Here is a 24538-nt window from a genome sequence, read left to right as displayed (position 1 = left end):
CCCTTGCTAGATCTATAATGCAGTAGCAGTTATATTTATAGACTTGTACAAAAATCACCACAATCTAATTTTAGGATGTTTTGGTCACTCCAGAAAGAAACCTTGTGCCCAGTCAATCTCCCTCTCCTCGTGACAGCCTTAGGCAACCACTAATCACTTTCTGTCTCTATAGATTGGCCTATTCTGGACATTTCATGTAAATGGGTTCATATAGTATGTGATCTTTTGTGTCTACCTTCTTTCATTAAAGATAATGTCTTTGAGGCTCATCCATGTTGCAGCATGTATCAGTGCTTCATTCCTTTTAATTGCTAAATAGTATTCTTTGTGTGGATATACTAAGTTTTGTTTATCCGTTCACCAGCTGATGGACATTTGTATTGTTTTTACCTTTTCGCTATTATGAATAATATTGCTATGAACATTTGTGTAAAAGTTTCTATATGAGCATATAATCTCACTTCTCTTACAGAAATTCCTAGGAGTAGAATTGTCAGTAACTCTGTTTAACACTGTAGGAAACTGCCAAACTGTTTTCCAAAAAGCTGCACCATTTTACATTCCCACCAGCAATGCATGAGAGTTCTCATTTCTCCACGTTTGCCAACACTTGTTATTTTCTATTTGTTTGTTTGTTTCATTATCACTATTCTAGTGGCTATATTTCTTGTGGTATCTTTTGTGGTTTTAATCAACATTTCCCTGCTGCCTGATATTGAGCATTCTTTCATGAGCTTATTGGCCATTTGTGTATCTTCTTTGGAGAACTGTTTGTTCAAATCTTTTGTCCATCTTTTAGTTGGTTTGTCTTTTTATTGTTGAGTTATAAGTTCTTAATATATTCTGGATACAAGTCCCTTATCAAATTATATGATTTATAAATATTTTATTCTAGTTTGTGGGCTTGTCTTTTACCTTTCTTGTGGTATTCTTTGAAGTGCAAATGTTTTTAATAATGATGAAGTTCAGTTTATCAAATTTTTCTTTTATGCTTTGATGTTGAATCTAAGAAATCATTGCCTAACCTAGGTAATTTTATAAGTTTAAATTTCTAATTATTTGTTGCTAGTATATAAAAATACAATTCATTTTTGTGTATGGATCTTATGTGCAAAGATCTTGTTAAAGTCATGTATGAGCTCTAGTTGCTTATTTATAGATGCCTTCAGAACTTTAGGCAATCATGTCATCTGCAAACAAAGTTTTACTTCTTTCTTTTCTATCTAAATGCCTTTTATTTTTCTTTAAAGCCCTTCTTCTTAATATTAGTTTCTGTGCGTTTAGTCACTTGGTATGAATCTAACACCTGGCTGCAATTTACTCGTGAATTGACTAAAGTATACAATCTTCCTGACTCTTAGGTTTGTATGCATTTTCCTTTGCGAGACACTCAGCTTTCCTTGGCACCAGTTTATTGTAATGAATCAGTTGGTTTCCTGGGCAACTGGACTCAATCATTATGTGAATATTTACATGGTAAACAACATAATAGGCCAGACAGCCATAAATCTAAAATCCCCCATCATACTGTCCCTATGATAGGAATGGAGTTTTGTATCTTTGCTGAAACAATTGGGGTGCTTTCATAGGAGTTAGCTTTTGTAGTCAATTGTTTACAGAAAAAGAACTTCAAAGAGCTCTAGGAGCAAGGAGTCTACTACCTCTTTTTTGCTTTAGATCTATCTCAGCATCTTAGCACTACAAAACAAATAGCATTGCTTGGTACCAGACCATGAGTGATGCCAAAATGTTACCACAGTATTTGACAGTTCTTCTGGGTATTTTGCCAGAAGACAGATCATCAAGTGGCCCTCAATGACTGGTATAGGGTTTGTGGTACAGAAGCCTATGGGCTTTTACCTAATAAATGGACAGGCATTGTACCTTGGTAAAATGATGTCAGACATCATTTGGGGTTCATTTTAGACATCAATACTGCCTCTTGGAAAAGGAAATCTTTAGATAACAATTAAATGAAGAGAAAAACTGGGGCTTAATTTGAGATCCAAACCCTATCTAATCAAGAGGAATTCTGGACTGCTTTCTTTTCACCTCAATTCCCTTGAATATGTGCTTTAAAAAAGGCCAGAGAATTGGGAGGATTTTACATGCTATGAGTTGGAGAAGAGTGAAAGTGTTAGACAATGCCATCTGGACTATTGAACTCCTCACTTGAGAGGTTCATAAAATTGGACAGGCAGTACTTCAGAATAGAGCCACACAGATATGATATTGGCCTCTCAAGGGGAAACAAGTGCTGTTTTAAGGGAAGAATGTTGTGCTTACATGCTTACAGATATCTCTTGAATCTTTAACATTACAAAAATGATCAAGGAAATAAACATACAAATCTGTGATATCTTCACATTAGGGATGAGATCTAGTCTCTTGGGTTAACTGTGGCACTTTTGATTCTTGATGAGAAGTGGACTTCAAGCACTGATCATGTGTTTGTCCATGATGTAGAGTTCATATGTGTTGTCTGCAATGTGTTAAATGATGCTGCATAGCCAATGTGTCATCAAATGATTCAATAAATAATCATGCTAAAACAAAACAAAAACAACAGGGAACCCAGGTATTTATGGAGATTGAAAAACCAAAATCACACCAGAAACCTAATTTGCATGCATGACACCTCAAATAGAGTGGAAAGTGTGGACTGATTTGTCCCCAAATGTGAATGCTCTTCCCTTCAGCTTAGACTGAAAATGACCACAAGGGGGGGATATTGAGAACAGGAACCGTCTACCCAGCTTACTGTCTACATTAATAAGACTTCACTAATATAACTTAACTTTTCCACTGTCTTCTTCAACTTGATTTTACAATTTCAGGCATCTCTTGCCCAGGAAGACAAATATTACAAATGACTTTAATTTTGTTTCAGAAACTTGCCAGAAAAATACATCTAAGTGAAATCAAACTCTTCAAATTTTCAGTAGATAGCATCAAATAACTATTAACTCACCAAATCTATTTGAAACCCTTGCTTCAACATCATCGCTTTGCTTTATCCACCAGTCTTAAACTGTTACATTATGATCCTTACCGAATCTTAACCAAGTCTCCTCATCTCCATTAAAAGACCTCCTTTTTTGTTGTTTTAATATTTATTTATTTATTTATTTATTTATTTGGCTGTGCCAGGCCTCAGTTGCAGCATGCAGGATCTTCCTTGCGGCGTGCAGAATCTTTTAGTTGCGGCACGTGTAATCTAGTTCCCTGACCAGGTATCAAACCTGGGGCCCCTGCGTTGGGAGCACAGAGTCTTAACTGCTGGACCACCAGGGAAGTCTGAAAGACCTCCTTTAACACATCTCTAAAACCTCTTGCTCTCTTCCTGTGGAGATGGAATGAAGACTCAGTCAAGGTTGTGCCCTCCCTTACTATGGTAAAAATAAATCCAGTTTTGTCCTATCAACAAGTTGTTTCGCAATATTTGAGGAGAGCCTTTCAACAGTTTGAGCATAGTCTTTCTCTTTCACTATTATGTATCCATGACAGTAGAGGCCTTGCCTTGCTTGTTCATTCTGAACCTACAATGCCTAGAATAGGCCCAGCAAATAGGGGAGCTGACTACTGTATACATTGTTCATTTATATACTCATATTACTGTACTTGGGAATTAATGGGAATTTTTTAGAATAATGTTTACTATACTTAATCTTAACCTTCTGTGCTAAATTTAAAACCTAATTCTCTTATAAAATATGATTTCACCAAATTGAATTTCTGCTAAATGATAAGCATATCAAAGTGTGGTCTTCTTAATTCTTTACAACTTTTTTGATGGTAAAATACCCTATATTTTGTAAAAAATATGCTCCTGATAATGATGGAAGAAGTTTCTTAATGTTCTTACTTGGTGTTACGGGTGGAATCATATGCCCCCCAGAATGATGTGTTGGAGTCCTAACTCCCCATACCTTAGAATTTGACTTCATTTGGAGCTAGGATCTTTACAGAGGTAATCAAATTAAAATGAGATCATTCGTGTGGGGCCAGATCCAACATACCAGGCGTCCTTATAAAAAGGGGAAATTTGGACACAAACAAGCACACAGGGAGAATGCCATTTGAAGATGAAGCAGAGGTGCTTTCACAAACCAAGGAATGCAAAGAGAGCCAACAAATCACCAGAAAAAGGGGTATAGTCATAGAAAAGATTCTTCCTCACAGCCCTCAGAAGAAACCAACTCTGGCAACACCTTGATTTCAGATTTCTAGCTACCAGAACTGTAAGACAATTAATTTCTGTCATCTGAGCCACTCAGTGTATGGTACTTTGTGAACCGCAGCCCTAGGAAACTCATAACACTTGGAAAAATAAGGAGTGTTGGCTCTCAAAATTTGGGAAAGACTTACTGCTTCTTTTTAGCTTGTGTTTATTGGCCCTAAAAATCGAAAGCCTAGAAATTATGCTTTAGATATTATGTAATTCTTCAGCTCTCAAACTTTTTAGATTTCTTTTTGCTTTCGTAGACTGGGGGCCCCAAAAGTTTTTTGTTTATGTGGTTTACACCTAATGACATTTACCATATTAGAAATTTTAAAATGGGTATTTAATTCATTTAATAATAGTAGTAAACCCATTACATTAATATAAATATTTTTATCTTCCAGAACAAAAATAATTTAGTGAGAAGGATGACATTGTTTTATATTTATGCATTAATGTATGACTTAATAAAAATAATTAGATCCTTATATCAGTTATTGCATTCAATCTGTCACAATATTACACCACAGGTAGCCTCCAGAAAACTCGACTGTACACTTATGACAAAATTCAAGTGAAAAGAAGCAAAAAGTCTTAGCATTATTATGTAAATGGTTTGATCTCATGGACCACATTTTAAGAATTGCTCTAACCTGGTACTGAAATCTTCTCTGTACTAATATTAATAATGCTTTTACCTATATATAGATTGCTATTTATACACCTCATGGTAACCACAAACCAAAAATCTGCAATAGATACAAGCACAAAAAAGAGAAAGGAATCCAAACATAACACTAATGATAGTCATGAAATCACGAGGGAAGAGAACAAAAGAAGAAAGGAGCAAAAAAGGACTACAAAAACAATTAACAAAATGGCAATAAGTTTATACCTATCAATAATTACTTTAATTGTAAATGGATTAATGCTCCAATCAAAACCACAGAGTGGCTGAATGGATACAAAAACAAGATCTATATACATGCTGCCTACAAGAAGCTCACTTCAAATCTAAAGACACACACAGACTGAAAATGAGGGGATGGAATAAGGTTTTCCATGAAAATGGAAACAAAAAGAAAGCCACAGTAGCAATACTTATACAGACAAAACAGACTTTAAAACAAAGACTGTAACAAGAGACAAAGAAGGGCATTACATAATGATCAAGGGATCAATACAAGAAGAAGATATAATAATTGTAAATATATATGCACCCAACATAGGAGCACCTAAATGCACAAAGCAAATATTAACAGACATAAAGGGAGAAATTGACAGTAACACAATAATATTAGGGTACTTTAACATCCAAGGCATTCTACAGATTCAGTGTAATGCTTATCAAAATACCAATGGCATTTTTCACAGAAGAAGAACAAATAATTCTAAAATTTGTATGGAAACAAAAGACCCTGAATAGCCAAAACAATCTTGAGAAAGAAGAACACAACTGGTGGCATCTTGCTTCCTGATTTCAAACTAGACTACAAAGCTACAGTAATCGAAACAGTATGGTACTGACACCAAAACAGACACATAGACCAGTAGAACAGAATAGAGAGCCCAGAAATAAACCCACTTGCTTATGGTCAGTTAACCTACAACAAAGAAAGCAAAAATATAGAGTGGGGAAATATAGTCCCTTCAATAAGTGGCACTGGGAAAACTGGACAGCTACATGTGAAAGAATGAGATTAGAACATTTTCTCACACCATTTGCAAATATAAACTCAAAATGGATTAAAGACCTAAATGTAAGACTGGAAACCATAAAATTCCTGGAAGAAAATATAGGCATAACACTCTGACATAAATCGTAGCAATATTTTTGGGTCTGTCTCCTAAGGCAAAGGAAACAAAAACAAAAATAAACAAATGGGACCTAATTAAACATAAAAGCTTTTGCTCAACAAAGGAAACAAATGAAAAGACAACCTACTGAATGGGAGAAAATATTTGCAAATGATATGACCAATAAAGGGTTAATATCCAAAATATATAAACAACTCATACAACTCAATATAAAAAAATTAAACAACCTGATTTAAATATGGGTAGAAGACCTGAATAGACAAAGAGGACATATAAACGGCCAATAGGCACACGCAATGATGCACAACATCTCTATCATCAGAGAAGTGCAATCAAAACCACAAAGAGGGGCTTCCCTGGTGGCGCAGTGGTTGGCAGTCCGCCTGCCGATGCAGGGGACGCAGGTTCATGCCCCAGTCCGGGAGGATCCCACATGCTGCGGAGCAGCTGGGCCCGTGGGCCATGGCCGCTGAGCCTGCGCGTCCGGAGCCTGTACTCCGCGGCGGGAGAGGCCACAACAGTGAGAGGCCCACGCACCGCAAAAAAAAAAAAAAAAAAACCACAAAGAGATATCACCTCACATCTGTCAGAATGGCTATCATCAAAAAGACCACAAATAATAAATGTTGGCGAGGATATGTAGAAACGGGAAACCTCTTACACTGTGGTGGGAATGTAAACTGTTTCAGCCCCTATGGAAACCGTATGGGGCTTCCTCAAAAAACTAAAACTGAACTACTCAGGATGTATGAATCAAAATATTGTGAAGGAAAAAGAGCAGGCTTTATATACAAACAAGCTGGAATTAAAATATCAGTTCTGCCTACTGTGGCCTTGGGCAAATTACTTAGTCAAATTAAATCCTGGTTTCATCACCTATTATATTAGTCAGGATTATGTAAATCAACTTTTGGATAGTTTTAGCACAGTGTTTGGAATACAGAGAGTATTGAACAAATGTTAGTTCCCTTTCTCTTTTCCAATTTCCTTTTGTTAGTTTACATTTACAAGAAATCTGATTGCCATTTATGATCACTGTCCACATACTGAAATTTAATATCTGTTACTGTACAAATATCAAAGAAGACACAAGCCACTTCTGAAATACTAGAGTTGCAAACTGAAATTAGTGAAAAGAGAAGGATGTAGCAAACATAACATCTGACTCCCCCAAATTCTCACTATCTACTTGAGCTGCAGATATAGCTTGTTAAAGCTAATCTATTATTAGCTCTGTATATGAACGTGATTAAAATTTTCAGGTTAGCTGCAAAGGTGGAAAGTAGAGAGTGAGTCACTGAGGAATTTACTGTAGGCACTGAAGGGAAGAAGAAAGGAGTGAGGCTAAGATCCACTTGGGAGGAGAGTCCTGGGTGACTCTAAAGTGGACCACCAGCCAAAAGGAACTGGACGTGGAATGCCACATGCCACCAAGGGGAGAAGGAAGGGTAAGTTGACTGTATGTTTTGCCTAATCATAATTATCATTAAAAATATTCTCTCATTTAAAGTTCACAACATTGTTCATAAAAAAGAATGAAATAATGCCATTTACAACAACATGGATGGAACTAGAGATTATCACACTAAGTGAAGTAGGTCAGACAAAGACAAATATCATATGATATAGCTTATATGTGGAATCTAAAATATGATACAAATAAACTTATTTACAAAACAGAAACAGACTGACAGACATAGAATACAAATTTACAGTTACCAAAGGGAAAAGGTGGGGGAGGGATAAATTAGAAGTTTGGGATTAAAATATACACACTACTATATATAGAATCGATAACCAGTAAGGACCTACTGTATAGCACAGGGAACTATACTCAGTATTTTGTAATAACCTGTAAGGGAAAAGAATCTGAAAAGGAATATATATACGTGTGTGTGTGTATGTACGTATAACTGAATCACTGTGCTGTACACCTGAAACTAACACGATATTGTAAATCAACTGTATTTCAATAAAAATTAAAAAAAATAAAGTTCACAACAAACCTGTGAGGTAGTTATTATGATTTACATTTTTTTTAACCAATAGTGATGCTCAGAGGGTCAGGTTGGGTTCTTCATACTTAGCTTGCAGGTAATACTGTTAGCATTTAAATCCCAGCCTGTCTAGATCTAAAGTCCAGGCTCTTAACATTGTACTCTGGTGTCCTTGAAGAATTTTCCCTAAAGAACAGCCATAAAGGTCTAAGCCAAACTTTAAGCAATTGCCTGCTTCCTAAATGGTAATTCTATGTCCTGGACTTTTGTGAGAATTTGGTCTTTTTCCACCTTCATCAGGATATGCTGGTGAGAATCGGGCTCATTATAACTGAATCACTTTATCGACACACTTGAGAAGTCATTTTCCTAGAGTATTCTGGCAGGGATTAAAAAATCAAAGTACACAAAATAAACTGAAAACAGTTTTGATTGCCAGCAATTGTATCCAAGAATTTTTAAGATTCACTTCAAACATGTTGTTCATGACTTGATTTTTTTTCTGGGTGGCATTACCAACGTGTATGCTTACATTTGGAGTTACTCTTAACTGGAAAGAGGCTCTGATTTCTGTGTAAACACTTCAGGCCAAAAGACAGCAATTAAGAAAAGCAATTCGGACAATCATTTGTTTGAAACACCAACATGGAGAGGAGGAAAGTTAACATAAACATATCATACCTTAGACCTATATTGGAACACCATGTTTCATATTGGCTACAGGCAATCTTTGAGCCCTTTTTGCTAAAAATCATGTAGTTACCCAGCAGGAACGGTATCATTCCAAACACTGCTGTTAATAAACCTGCTTATTATCCAAACAACCCTGAAACAAGAGACCTGAAATTGATGTTTTGGGTGGTGCTTCCTGCTGCCAGGAGGTGGTGTGTTTGATTTAAAAGACACTGAACCAGGGTTAGATTAAAAATTTAGATCAAAACATTCATGTGAATGGGACATTGAGAAAAAGAATTCTGTTTGGTAGCAAACAACAACCCACGTTTCCTAAAATCTTTTTTTTTTTTTTTTTTTGCGGTATGCGGGCCTCTCGCTGCTGTGGCCTCTCCCGTCGCGGACCACAGGCTCTGGACGCGCAAGCCCAGCAGCCATGGCTCACAGGCCCAGCTGCTCCACGACATGCGGCATCCTCCCAGCCCGGGGCACGAACCCACATCCCTGCATTGGCAGGCGGACCCTCAACCACTGCGCCACCAGGGAAGCCCCCTAAAATCTATTTTGATTCAAGTTCAAAATTGATGTAAAAATACTGGTCAGGCAAACTAATATAAGGAACATTTTAGTATACACTGTGAAAACTCCATTCAGAAATTTATTAACACTGCTGATAGCATAGAATATGCTTGACAAATACTTCTTGATCATGGAGCCATACACTAATAATGGTCATATGCTTATTTTGTACAGTATTCTCATTATGACCTGTTCACGAGGTGATCAGTTAAATCGACTAATTTGTTTTGCAACCGTGGGATGAAAACTCTGTAGCACTAATGCCATAATTATAGATGTTAAATATATTCCAAAGTATTCAAATACTTTGCTGAGAAATAGAGAAGAAAGCTTAAGGAATAGACAAGGAGAGTGAGAATAGAGAGGGTAAGAAAAAAATTCATTAGAGGAGGAAGTGAAAAAAACAAATCTGAGGTAAATATGAAAGCAGTGACAAGATCATGGTAGAGTAGGAATAATTAAAGTTGGGGGAAAGATAATTACTTCTATTTCATGCTTTCAAATGTTTGTTAGAAGTTGGTGAAATAGAATTTTGGGAACAGGGTCCCATGGTAGCCTGTATTCTTAGAAGGGAAAAATTGTGACATATTTTAAACTGTGCTGACCAGTATGGTAGCCATTACCCATGTGTGGCTAATGAACACTTGAAATGCGGCTAGTACAAATTGAGATGGGCTATAAATGTAAAATATATACCAATTTCAAGACTTAGTACAAAAAAATGTAAAATGTCTCAATAATCTATTTGATTGCATGTTAAAATGATAACATTATAGACATATTGGGTTAAATAAAATATATTACTTCAATTAACTTCACCTATTTCTTTCAATTTTTTTAAATATGACTACTAGAAAATTGCAAACTATATATGTGGCTAACACTCGTATTGGGCAGTGATGGTCTAAAGAATTGCTGAGGAGAGACTAGATGGACTCTATTCTAGAGTTCCTGAAAGGAGAAACAGTCACCTTGCCTACCTATTGTTTTTACCCCTGTCCTTTAGATGTTTTAGCGCCATTGCACATAGTAGACTAGTAAGTGGAACAGAGAAAAACTGGCATGTAAGGGACAGGAGTAGGAGGGAGTAGGGAAGCTATTTGTTGCTCCCCTTGCATAGCCTCCAAAAGAAGTACTTTTTTGTAAGGCAGTATATTGACATTAGACTTAAGTCTATAATGATATATTAAAAGATATTGAAGAAAGATGTGTGAAAGCAAAAGTGGGAAACATAAAAGTGTTTTTACATGTTTGCTCACTTCCTCAACATCTACCAACAGCCCCCTCCCTGGCCCCCTCCCCCCTCCCAACACACACCCACATTCCATTTCTAGGTCAAGTATCATGAGAACCTGACTAGGCTGCTAATTAGACTTTTTGAATGCTCCCTTTTATTTTATTTATTTATTTATTTATTATTTTTTTCCGGACGCGCAGGCTCAGTGGCCATGGCTCACGGGACCAGCCGCTTCGCGGCATGTGGGATCTTAAGATCTTAAAAGTTCTTAAGTCTGGATTTACTCAGGCTCCTTGAAATAGTCAGTGGGTATTTATTGCAGATCTTCTTCGTTCATGAAATACTGTCACATTACTTGAATACTGATTGTATTCAAATTCACCTGCACTCATTCTCAGTAAAAAAGGGAATAACAGTTTAAATATGCAAATAACTTGATATTCCATTCAATAAACACTAGCCCTAGGCAATTTATACATTAAGCCTGACCAGTCCTACGAGAAAAATATGTCAATGACTTTAAGGCGCTCTCTATTGCTGAGGAGAAATTAATCTCATTAGACTGATTGATGGCAGGGCTGCTGGGTGATGATAACTCTGTCAACATTTTGGTGGAAGAAACTAAAGAATTCATTAAGGGTCCTAAAGAAGGACTGACTAAAAAAAAAAGAGGACAAACATTAAAAAAAAAACCAAAACAAAACCTGCTTATATAGTCATATTTTAAAAATCATATACCTAGGGCTTCCCTGGTGGCGCAGTGGTTAAGAATCCGCCTGCCAAGGCAGGGCACATGGGTTCGAGCCCTGGGCAGGGAAGATCCCACATGCCGTGGAGCAACGAAGCCCGTGTGCCACAACTACTGAGTCTGTGCTCTAGAGCCCGCGAGCCACAATTTCTGAGCCCACGTGTCACAACTACTGAAGCCAGCGCGCCTAGAGCCCGTGCTCCACAACAAGAGAAGCCACCGCATGAGAAGCCCGTGCACCACAATGAAGAGTAGCCTCCGCTTGCCGCAACCAGGGGAAAGCCCGTGCGCAGCAACAAAGACCCAACACAGCCAAAAATAAAATAAGTAAAAATTAAAAAAAAATCATGTATCTATCTATTCTATCTATATATACTATACATATTTTTATGATTGTTTGGGGGAGTTTTTCAAGGGCAATTTGAGTACATTTAACTTTTTTTTTTTTTTGGCTGCACTGTGCAGCTAGCAGGATGTTAGTTCCCCGACCAGGGATTGAACCCTGGCCATGGCAGTGAAAGCTCCCAGTCTGGACCACCAGGGAATTCCCTGAGTACATTTAACTTTTTTTTGTTTTGTTTTGTTTTTGCAGTACGCGGGCCTCTCACTGTTGTGGCCTCTCCCGTTGCGGAGCACAGGCTCCGGATGCGCAGGCTCAGCGGCCACGGCTCACGGGCCCAGCCGCTCGGCGGCATGTGGGATCCTCCTGGACCGGGGCACGAAGCCGTGTCCCCTGTATCGGCAGGCGGACTCTCAACCACTGCGCCACCAAGGAAGCCCACATTTAACTTTTGCTTGCAGATTAACTTGAGAATTTAATTCCTGTGAAGGACGGAACTTAATGGTGGGAAGGTGCCAAGAATTATGAAAAATATAGGAAAATATATGACATAGTTTCTGCCTTCAAGGAACTTGAAACAGCAATATATTTAATGGGGCAGTATTAAAAATGTGGGACATTAAATAATACAGCATATTATGAATGACAAAATGTGTGGTCAAACCATTACTATATAACTGCTGAATGAATTGATGAATGAATGAATGGACACAGATTATTCAAACATTATACATTTCCACATTTATTAAACCTGATTCTTCATCCAGAATATACTCAATTTCTAGCAATCTTTTAAAAGCAATTAAAATTGCAAGAGTAAAACATGCTTATTTTAAAAATTCAGCTGGTTATAAAGCAAAAGTTTCTTCCCATCCCCATTCACCAATCTGACTCCCACAGGTAACATTTTACAGTTTATGTATCCAAATTTTGTATGCCATACACATACACATACTTTAAAAGGATGCTATATATATATATATATGTATAGTCTTTCTGAAGCTGATTTTCAATTGAGTACCTACTGATCTACATCATTATTTTTAGTGCCTGCAGTGTCAGTATATCAGCTACTGAATTATCATAACTTACAGTATTTAATCATTTCCTTATTGGTAAACACGTAGGTTATTTTCTACTTTCCACTGTTAAAAACAGTACATCACTTAATAGCTTTACACACCCTTATGTCAGATTATCTATAAAATAAATTCCCAGAAATCTAGTGAATCTTTCAAATTTCAGTTTGATAGAATCTGAAGATGTTGTGTTATGGCTTGGTTTGAACTGATCAGTTTAGGTCAATCAATGCTTTTAGATGTGAGGATGATCTGGTGGTAACGTCAAGATCAGGGCTAGAGAGGTTTTTTTTGTTCGTTTGTTTTTGCCTAACAACATGTTGTCCTTCCTTTCCTTTCTGTAGACTTTTCGGATCAAGGATACATTGTGTGGTCCTTGGCAAAGGAAAATGACACTGTTGTCCCAAGAATCTCATAGGACAACCACATAGTAATCTTGTAAAATGGTCTGTCAGAGGGGGAAAAAAATTTGTCGCTTTCTAACACTTATCCTCAAAAATGTTATTTGGGACCAGGAACTTTTCCGACCACTCCATTTTCAATCTGTTGCTGGAATAAGGTGATTGGCGCACTTGGCTTTTTGTTTCCCTCAAACGGGGGAAGGAAAGAGGTTAAAAGTCCTGACTGTGCCGCGACAGGTCTCTGGAGATCCAAAGAAACCCCGTACTAAGTATGCGGAGGATTCGTTTCTTCCTTCCGGCTGTAGCTCGTGTTTAGGCGACGGCGGAGGGGTAAAAACGTCTGGGATCGGTTAGTGCTTTTATTTTCTCCTTTCCTGGAAGTGAAGAAAATTCAGCATGTCTCGATCCATTTAAGAAACAAGAGGATCCTCTCACGAGCCACCCAGCAGCAACACCAACCCCGCACTTCTCTCTGGACCTAAGTAGGGAGAGAGACAAAAGAAACAGAACGGAAAAAGACCGAGCAGAGAGTAGACCGCGCGGAATAAAAGCGCGGGGGTGCCTCTCCCTTCCCCAACTCCCGCGTCGCCGCGGGCCCCCCCTTTCAGGGGGCGGAGCTGAGCCCTCCTTCCGGGTTGCAGGCGGAAGTGGACGAATTTGAATTGTGTGGGCCGTTGGATGGGGCCGTTCCCGGATGGCGTGTGGCGCAGCGCGAGAAGGGAAAAGTGACACAGCCGCTCTGGAACTTCTGCCCAGCGCGCCTCGGTGAGTGGATGGCGGACGGGAAGGAACTGAGTATTCCAGGGGGAGAAGCGGAATTGTCGGATGGCACAGGGGGTCGGGAGGCGGCACAGTATAGCGGGGGCCTCGGAGTGCCTTTGGGGGTGTCGGGTGGGGGGGCCGGACGTGGGGACTTTGAGAAGTCGGGGCAGACGGTTGGTGCATACATGCCAACCCTATAGAGTACTGACGATTCAGAAGCCAGACCGCCCCCGAGATTAAACCTTGTTTAATCTCTGACTTTCTGGTAATCGCAGTTCAGTATTTACGCTAATTCGTTTCGAACGCTGAAGCTTCAAAAGTAGTTATTGAGAAACCTTTACCGTAAGCAAAAGAATCTTTCTTTATTAAAGATGGAAGGTTGGGGGCAGGTTTAGAATGAAGAGATGCTCTGTAGGGATCCGAGTTCCTCCTAAGAGGAGTAGTCTTTATTACTCTGGACCGCAGGGAATTGACAGTCTTTGAAATGCCTGGTGGGGATTTAAACTGAAATCTGAGTATCCTTTGTGTTCAAAACCCGGGTATTTTTCTTTCACGGTTGTCATTTTTCAGGTAACGCAAAAATCCGAGACTCCTGCTCATTTAAACTGGACATGTTGTAACAGCGGTGATTAACAGGGGTCTTAGTTTGCTAACAATAGGGATGAGTTTTAGTTCCACAGACCTGCCTTTTCACCCCCTTCATTCATTGTTGAACTGGGTTATTGGGGAGTCATTTTGAAGGTACTCTACTAATGTTTCCAGCATCGGGTTTTCTCTGTTTCGGTTTTTTGTTTTGTTTTTAATGACTAACTACCTCAGATATCAAACTCTAACCTTCTAACAAAGTCATGCGTTCTGGAATAATTTAAATGTGTACCCTACATGTAAACTATAAGTGAGCATTTAAGTGTGTAGAAATTTTATATCTTGCCTTATTGAAAACTTGCAGAGTAATTTTGTTGCTTTATAGGATCAAATATTTTATGCTTCTTTTAAGATTTTAACACCAGGGTATCTTACCATATAAATGTATAAATTTCTTTTTAAAAGTAGGACTTAATAATATTCAGAATAAAGATTCCTTCATCCATGCTGGCTACTCCTACTCTCCCATCCCTGGTAATGAACTTTTGTTTCGTTATTAGCCAGGAAAAATAAATTTAAATATTCAGTAGTTATCGTTAAAAATTTAAACATTTTGTGTAGGACTGCAGTAAAGATATAAGCTATACTTTGTTAAGCTTTGCTTATTCAAACCTTAAGGTTCTGTTTATTTCATATAAGCTACCAGCAAATGGTAATTTCCAAAAAAAGTTAGTCTCTACATTTTAATCTGTTCCTTTTCCTTACCTGGACTCTTTTCTTTGGATTTTTGCTCTATCTACCTAAGTCAGTGAGTTTCAACTTTTATTGTGCACACATTACCTTGTAGGGTTTGTCAAGTGCTGATTCCTGTATTTCCAGTCTCAGAGATTCTGATCCCATAGGTCTGGAGGATGGAGTTCTGTAAATTTAACTTGAAGGTTAGAAAACTTGACCAGAATTTTTAAAACACTGACTTGATCTTTCCTAGAGAGGCATTGTAATATGTTGGTTAAGGGCAAGAAACTGGACCCAGATTGCTTGCATTTGAATTTCATCTCCATGACTTGGTAGTTGCCTGACCCTAAGGAAGCTGCTTAACCTTTCAATGCTTCAGATTCCCTCAACTATAGTGGAGATAATAACAATACCTATCTTGTAGGGCTGTTGGGAGAATCAAATGAATCAGTACTTATTAAAATCTTAGAATAGTGTGTGACACATAGTAAATGATACATGTATCTCCTATTATATTGAGTAAGCATTGTGCAGTATTTACATACATTATCTCATTAATCTTCACAAATAACACTGAGATATGTACTGGAATTTTCACATAAGAAAACTGAGGCTAAGAGGGGTTCTGTAAATTTGTTCTCACACAGCTAGTAAAATGTTTGAACTGGGATCAAAAACTAGATTTAGTTAGAAAATTTATAACTCTTACTGATTGATTGATTGTAATGCTTCCTGCCTCTATCTGCAATCTCTCCTTCCAAATATTTCTCTATAAAAATCTCTGATGGCTTCCCATTGTCTACCATATATATTTCAAATTTTTTAGCTTTTCCTTTTTTTTTTTTTTTTTTTTTTTTACAAAGCCCTTCTCAATCTGGTTCCACCCTCTCTTTTTAAGAATCATCTTCATGGGGGCTTCCCTGGTGGCACGTTGGTTGAGAGTCCGCCTGCCGATGCAGGGGACACGGGTTCGTGCCCCGGTCCGGGAAGATCCCATATGCCGCGGAGCAGCTAGGCCCCTGAGCCATGTCCACTGAGCCTGCGCGTCCGGAGCCTGTGCTCTGCAACGGGAGAGGCCACAGCAGTGAGAGGCCCACGTACCGCAAAAAAAAAAAAAAGAATCATCTTCATAATTTTCCACCATTTTTTTCCAACCTGTGATGTTCTGTCATACTACCACAATTCTCCAAATCTATCCTCTGTCATGTTTATGCATATTTAGCCATTGACCTTTTTTATTTCTCCTTAAAATTTTATCCAGTGGGTTTCACATACTTCCCTAGACTTCCCCCAGTAGAGTGCTTCTTCCTCAGTGCAGTTTAGTTCTAAACAAAATAGCACTAGACTGAGCGCTCCCATCTTCTTTGTCTCTGTATCTGCAATTCTAGGTGCAGAACAGTAATTAAGTATCCTTACAGTCTGAAACTGTGTGTGTTCAGGGAGTGTAACAGTTTTAACACATTGTATCTTATTAAGCTGAAAAAGTTAAAAATTAAAAGATGACAATATAATTCTGTGTAGGTTAGTAGAGGGATTTTAGTGATATAGCACATAGTTTGTAAATTTCACAACTATGGAAAAATAAGTATTGAAATTGTAGGCTCAGAAGACATGTCATATGGGAAAAAATTTAGAGCAGTATTTACTAATATTCACAGAACTCCAAAGGCTTTATACATATTTGTCACTTCACCTTTACAGCCATTTTATTATTATCCCTATATTAAGGTGAAGAAACTGAAGCACTGAAAGATTTAGTAACTTTAAAAAAAAAGCTTTTTTTTGTCTGTTTGTTTTTGGGGTTTTTTTGCATTTCATTTCCTGTGCAGGATTTTTTTTATTATTATAAGAATGATATATGTTAAGTGTAATTTAAGAATTAACTTTATAACAGAGAATTAGCCTCATTTGTCCATGAGTGTTCACTTCTACAGTAATTCAATTCTCTCTCTCTCTCTCTCTCTCTCTATTTTTTGTTGTTGTTTGTTTGTTTGTTTTGGCCACGCCACACAGCATGCGGGATCTTAGTTCCCTGACCAGGGGTCGAACCCGCACCCCCTGCAGTGGAAGTACGGAGTCTTAACCACTGGACTGTCAGGGAAGTCCCAACATTAATTCAATTCTAAATTAAGGAAATATTGGGAAATTAAAACCAGAAAAGTTTGCCTTTCCTTTTCAGTTTGAACAGTTAAGACGGTTACCTGACCTCCTTGCCCACAACCTTTTCTTTAAAAACCTGCCAACGTTGTAGGCACATCATTCTAAGGACCAGTGGGCAGTAGGTAAGGGGTTGGACTAAGGAGCAGATGATCCTAATATGCTCTCATCCCACATACCTTCTCCAGCCAAAGTAGCACCATGTATTTGAATCAGAGCTGAATATCTGATGCAGGCTAAACCATTCACATTGTTTCTTCTTGAATTTGGAATTGTGATACCAAGAAACTATTGGTAACCAAGCTGGAAAGGTCTTTATGTGCTGAGATGACAACGGAATGATGAAGAAACATGAATAGTGGGCATAGGGAGCCAATATATAGAGAGGGAGGGAGGGAAAACCTATTTCTGGAGGACTAGCTATAAAGTAAGTCAATATAAACTTATACTTGCTTTTACTTTTTCTTAAGACTATATTTTTATTTTTTATTTTTTAAGACAAAACATATAACTTTTGAATATTTTTTTATAAACACATTTTACATGAAGCAAAAAAGTTTAGGGCTTCCCTGGTGGCGCAGTGGTTGAAAGTCCGCCTGCCGATGCAGGGGACACGGGTTCGTGTCCCGGTCTGGGAAGATCCCACAGGCCGCAGAGCGGTTAGGCCCGTGAGCCATGGCCGCTGAGCCTGTGGTCCGCAACGGGAGAGGCCACAACAGTGAGAGGCCCACGTACCGAAAAAAAAAAAAAAAAGATGGATAGAAAAGTTTATTCATAACTGTATTAACTAATTAGGGTTTTCAACTTTTTTTTTTTAATTAATATTTATTGGAGGGCTTCCCTAGTGGCGCAGTGGTTGAGAGTCCGCCTGCCGATGCAGGGGACATGGGTTCGTGCCCCGGTTCGGGAAGATCCCACATGCCGCGGAGCGGCTGGGCCTGTGAGCCATGGCCGCTGAGCCTGCGCGTCCGGAGCTTGTGCTCCGCAACGGGAGGGGCCACAACAGTGAGAGCCCCACGTACCACACACACACACAAAATATATATATATAGGAGTATAGTTGCTTTATAATGTGTGCTAGCTTCTGCCATACAACAAAGTGAATCAGCTATATGTATACGTATATCCCCTCTTTTTTGGAGTTCCTTCCCATTTAGGTCTCCACAGAGCATTGAGTAGAGTTCCCTGAGCTGTACAGTGGGTTCTCATTAGTTATCTATTTTATAAATAGTATCAATAGTGTATTTATCGCAATCCCGATGTCCCAATTCATCCCACCCCCTTTCTTTCCCCCCCTTGGTGTCCATATGTTTGTCCTCTACATCTTTGTCTCCATTTCTGCTTTGCTAATAAGAAGGAGTATATTTTTAAAGGAGCAGTTTTAGGTTCACAGCAAAATTGAGGGGAAGATGGTAGAGATTTCCCGTGTACCCCACCCCCACACATGCATAACCTCTCCCATTATCAACATCCCACGCTAGGGTGGTACATTTGTTATAACTGATGAGCTTACATTGACACAAGGTAATCACTCAAAGTCTATAGTTTAAATTCTAGTTCACTCTGGGTGTTATACATTCTATGGGTTTGGACAAATGAATGATGACATATATCTATTATTATGGTATCATACACAGTATTTTCACTGTTCTAAAAATCGTATGTGCTTCACCTACTAATCCCTCCTTTGCCCACTGATCTTTTTACTGTCTCCATAGTTTTGCCTCTTCCAGAATATCATATAGGTGGAATCATACAGTATGTAGCCTTTTCAGATTGGCTTCTTTAACTTAGTAATATGCATTTAGGTTTCCTCCTTGTCTTTTCATGGCTTGATAGCTTTTTTTTTTCTTAGCACTGAATAATATTTCATTGTCTGGGTGTACCATAGTTTGTTTATCTGTTCATCTACTGAAGGACATCTTAGGTGCTTCCAGGTTTTGGCAATTATGAATAAAGATGCTGTAAACATGTGTGAAGGTTTTGATGTGGACATAAGTTTTTACCGCCTTCGGGTAAACACCAAGGTGCCTGATTGCGTAACTGAGGTAAATCCTGCTTGGTCGTGGTATATAATTCTTTTTATACATTGTTGAATTTGATTTGCTAATATTTTATTGTGGCATCTATGTTCCTGAGAGATATGATCTGTGATTGTTTTTTTTTTTTTTCTTGTGATGTTTTTGTCCGGTTTTGGTATTAGGGGAATGCTGGCCTAATGGAATGAGTTAGGAAGTAGTCCCTCTCCTTCTATCTTCTAAAGAGGTCATAGAGAATTGGTGTAATTTCTTCCTTAAATGTTTGGTAGAATTTTCCAGTGAACCCATCTGGGCCTAGTGCTCTCTGTTTTGAAAGATTATTAATTATTGATTCAGTTTCTTTGATGCAGATATATTCAGATTGTTTATTTTCATTGTGTGAATTTTGGCAAAAAATGTGTCTTTCAAGGAATTGGTCCATTTTATATAGATTATCAAATTTGTGGGCGGGGAGTTGTTTACAGTATTCCTTTATTATACTTTTTGTTGTTTTTTTTTTGGCCATGCTGCGCAGTTTATGGGATCTTAGTTCCCCAACCAGGGATGGAACCGGTGGCCCTGCAGTGGAAGCACGGAGTCCTAACTACTGGACCGCCAGGGTCCAGTACTTTTAATATCCATAGGATCTGTAGTGATACCACTTTTTTCAAATTAATTTCTTTTGGAGTATAGTTGATTTACAATGTTGTGTTAGTTTCTGCTGTACGGCAAAGTGGATAAGTTATACATATATCCACTCTTTTTTAGATTCTATTCCCATGTAGGTCATTACAGAGTACCGAGTAGAGTTCCCTGTGCTATACAGTAGGTTCTTATTATCTATTTTATATGTAGAAGTGGGTATATGTCAATCTCAAGCTCCCAATTTATCCCTTCCCCCCTTCCCCCTTGGTAACCATATGTTTGTTTTCTACATTTGTGATTCTATTTCTTTTTTGTAAATAGGTTCATTTGTACCATTTTTTTAGATTCCACATGTAAGCGAGTGATATCATTTTTTTTGTTTTTGATATTCAGAAGTTGTGTCCTCATTTTTTCTTAGCTTGGCTGGAGGTTTACTGATCTTTCTATAGAACCAGCATTTGGTCTTGTTGATTTTTCTCTATTGATTTCTTATTTTCATTTTCATTGACTTCTGCTCTAATTCTTTTTACTTCTTTTCTTCTTAATTTGGATTTAATTTGCTCTTCTTTTTCTAGTTTCCTAAGGTAGAAACTTAGCTGATTGATTTCTTTTTTTTTTTTTTTTTTTTTTGCGGTACGCGGGCCTCTCACTGTTGTGGCCTCTCCCATTGCAGAGCACAGGCTCCGGACGCGCAGGCTCAGCGGCCATGGCTCACGGGCCCAGCCGCTCCGCGGCATGTGGGATCTTCCCGGATCGGGGCACGAACCCATGTCCCCTGTATCGGCAGGCGGACTCTCAACCACTGCGCCACCAGGGAAGCCCAGCTGATTGATTTTATATCTTCTTTTCTAATATATGCATTTAATGCTATAAATTTGCCTCTAAGCATTACTTCCACAGGATCCCCCAAAATTTTGATAACTGTATTTTCATCTTCATTTAGTTCAAGATATTTTGTGTTTTCTCTTAAGATTTCTTTGACCCTTGTGTTATTTCATCTCCATATATTTGGGAATTTTCCAGTTATCCTTCTGTTATTGATTTCTACTTTAATTCTGTTGTGGTCTGGAGGCAGACAATGTATGATTTCTATTCTTTTAAATTTGTTAAGGTCTGTCTTATGGCCTAGAATGTGGTCTCTCATGGTGAATGTTCATGTAAGCTTGAGAAGAATGTATTCTGTTGTTGTTGGATGAAGTAGACCATTATATCTAGTTGATTGATGATGCTGAGTTCAGCAGTGTCCTTACTGATTTTCTTTGTGCTAGATCTATCCATTTCTGATAGAGGGGATGTTGAGGCCTCCAACTATGGCTGTGTATTCATCTGCCTCTCTTTGCAGTTCTATTAGTTTTTGCCTCATATATTTTAACATTCTGTTGTTAGGTACATACATGTTAAGTATTTTATACCTTCTTGGGAAATTGTCCCCTTTATCATTATGTAATGTCCTTCTTTATTCCTGATAAATTTCCTTACTTTGAAGTCTGCTGTTTCTGAAATTAATATAGCTACTCCTGCTTTCTTTTGATTAATGTTAGCATGGTATATTTTCTCCATCTGTTTACTTTTAATCTATGTATAAAGTGGACATCTTGAGACAACATATAGTTAGGTCTTATTTTTTTATCTACTCTGACAAATCTTTTTTTTTTTTAACATATTTATTGGAGTATAATTGCTTTACAATGGTGTGTTACTTTCTGCTTTATAAGTGAATCAGTTATACATATATCCCCATATCTCTTCCCTCTTGTGTCTCCCTCCCTCCCACCCTCCCTATCCCACCCCTCTAGGTGGTCACAAAGCACCGAGCTGATCTCCCTGTGCTATGCGGCTGCTTCCCACTAGCTATCGGTTTTACATTTGATGCTGTATATATGTCCATGCCACTCTCTCACTTTGTCCCAGCTTACCCTTCCCCCTCCCCGAATCCTCAAGTCCATTCTCTAGTAGATCTTCGTCTTTAAATCTGTCTTTTACTTTTTTTTTTTTTTTTGCACTACGCGGGCCTCTCACTGTTGTGGCCTCTCCCGTTGCCGGAGCACAGGCTCTGGACGCGCAGGCTCAGCGGCCATGGCTCACGGGCCCAGCCGCTCCGCGGCATGTGGGATCTTCCCGGACCGGGGCACGAATCTGTGTCCCCTGCATCGGCAGGCGGACTCTCAGCCACTGCGCCACCAGGGAAGCCCTAAATCTGTCTTTTAATTGGTGCATTTAGACCATTGACGTTCAAAATGATTATTGATATAGTTAGATTAATAACTACCATATTTGTTACTGTTTTCTATTTGTTACCCTTGTTCTTTGTTCCTATATCTGTCTCTACTCTTTTTCTGTCTTTCATAATTTTTTTTTAAACAGGATCTGTCTTTTCATTTATTTATTTTTATTTATTTATTTATTTTTGGCTGCATTGGGTCTTCGTTGTGGCATGTGGGATCTTTGTTGCAGCATGCAGGATCTTTTTTTTTTTTTTTTTTTTTGCGGTATGCGGGCCTCTCACTGCTGTGGCCTCTCCCATGGCGGAGCACAGGCTCCGGACACGCAGGCCCAGTGGCCATGGCTCACGGGACCAGCCGCTCTGTGGCATGTGGGATCTTCCCGGACTGGGGCACGAACCCGTGTCCCCTGCATCGGCAGGCGGACTCTCAACCACTGCGCCACCAGGGAAGCCCAAGAATCTTTTTTTGTTGTTGCGGCACGTGGGCTCTTCGTTGCAGTGTGTGGGCTTCTCTCTAGTTGTGGCCTGTGGGTTTTCTCTCTCTAGTTGTGGTGCACGGGCTCCAGAGCGTGTGGGTTCTATAGGTTGCGGTACCTGGGCTCTCTAGTTGAGGTGCGCATGCTCAGTGGTTGTGGTGTGCATGGGCTTAGTTGCCCCGCGGCATGTGGGATCTTAGTTCCCCGACAAGGGATCGAACCTGTGTCCCCTGCATTTGAAGGCGGATTCTTTACCACTGGACAACCAGGGAAGTCCCTGCTTTTTGTGATTTTAACTGAGCATTTTATATGATTTTCTCTCCTTAAGATATCAGTTATACTCTTTTAACTTTTTTTAGTGGTTGCCCTAGAGTTTGCAGTACACAACTAATACATAATCAAATACATTGGTGCTATTGTTATTTTGAATAGACTATTAACTCATTAAGAATAAAAAAAAAAACAGTTTATTTTACCTTTACTTATTCTTTGCCTGATACTTTATGTAGATCTGAATTTCTGATCTGTATCATTTTCTTTCTCTCTCAAGAACATTTAACATTTCTCGCAAGGCAGGTCTACTGGCAAAATATTCCATCAGTTTTTGTTTGAGGAAGTCTTTATTTCTCTTACATTTCTGAAAGGTAATTTCACAGGATACAGAACTCTGGGTTGGTTTTTCTCCTCCCTCCCACCCCCCAATGCTTTAAATATTTCACTCCACTCTCTTTTTGCTTGCATTGTTTCTGAGAAGTTGGATGTAATTCCTGCCTTTGTTCCTCTATAGGTAAGATTTTTTTTCCCCTGTAGCTTTTTTCAGAATTTTTTTCTTTACCATTGATTTTCTGTAGTTTGAAATGATAGACCTAGGTGTAGTTTTTTGGCAGTTATCCTGCTTGGTTTTCTGGAACTTTCTGGATCTGTGGTTTGGTGCCTGACATTAATTTGTTATTGTTTCAAATATTTCTCCTGTTCCTTTCTCTCTTCTGGTATTCCTAGAACACTTTTGTTACACTGTCTGTGGTTGTCTTACAGTCCTTGGATATTCTGTTGTTTTTTTCAGTTTTTGTCCTCTTTGCTTTTTAGTTTTCAACGTTTCTGTCGAGTTATCTTTAAGTTCAGAGGTCTCTCCTCAGCCTTGTCCCATCTACTAGTAATCCTATCAAACAATTCTTCATTTCCATTAGTATTTTTGATCTCTAGCATTTCTTTCTTAGAATTTCCATTTCTCTTCTTACATTGCCTGTCTGGTCTTGTGTATTGTCTACTTTATCCATTAGTGCCCTTAGCATATTAATCATAATTTCAAATTCCTGTTCTGATAAATCCAACATCCCTGCCATGTTTGGTTCTGATGTTTGCTCTGCCTTTTCAAATTGTGCTTTTTGCTCTTTGATATGTCTTGTAGGTTTTTTCTTGATAGCCAGACATGAGGTACTGAGTAAAAGGAATTGTTGTAAATAAGCCATTAGTACCATGTTGGCAAGGTGTGGAAGAAGGGGAAGTGTTTTATAGTCCTGTGATTTAAGTCTCAGTCTTTTTGTGAGCCTATGCCTCTGGACTTTGAAGTTTACAAGTATCTCAGCTTTTTTCTCCCCTCTTATGTGGGATGGCTACATTATGCTGGAGTTGGGTGTTTCCTTTTCCTGGGTCACTTAGGCTCTGATAATACCCCAGCAGCTTAGGCTCTGGTTAACTAGTTTCTCTTGAGGGCAGGCCTTATTAAGAAGAACAGAGTGCTTTGATGTATTTCAAAATGGCACCTTTTCCCCTCCCCTTGCCAAAATCACAAGGGGATTTTTCTCTGATATTTACTGTGGACCCTCGAGTTCCTGGTGATAAA

The 24538-nt window shown here is 38.6% G+C and overlaps 1 protein-coding gene across 10 annotated transcripts in view; it reads left to right on the top strand.

Annotated features, from left to right (window-relative positions):
• Nucleotides 1-13716: 13716 nt before the first annotated feature.
• The window catches only part of G2E3 (G2/M-phase specific E3 ubiquitin protein ligase), a 65612-nt gene continuing 54790 nt past the window's right edge, over nt 13717-24538 (top strand). For 4 of the 10 annotated variants that reach the window (XR_002174119.3, XR_002174118.3, XM_019924101.3 and 1 more), the window contains exon 1: nt 13717-13858. Coding sequence is in view for 4 of the 10 variants with exons in the window: in XM_019924101.3 (XP_019779660.1) it covers nt 13788-13858 (71 nt within the window). In the remaining 6 variants the exon portion in view is untranslated. Of the gene's footprint in view, nt 13859-14425; nt 14516-24538 lie in introns of all 10 variants that reach the window. The other 6 variants (XM_019924104.3, XM_019924099.3, XM_033851220.2 and 3 more) reach the window with 5 other exon arrangements.

This window comes from Tursiops truncatus, chromosome 2 (assembly GCF_011762595.2).
Source record: "Tursiops truncatus isolate mTurTru1 chromosome 2, mTurTru1.mat.Y, whole genome shotgun sequence".
Lineage (NCBI taxonomy): Eukaryota > Metazoa > Chordata > Mammalia > Artiodactyla > Delphinidae > Tursiops > Tursiops truncatus.
This window is presented reverse-complemented; position numbering and strand designations above follow the sequence as displayed.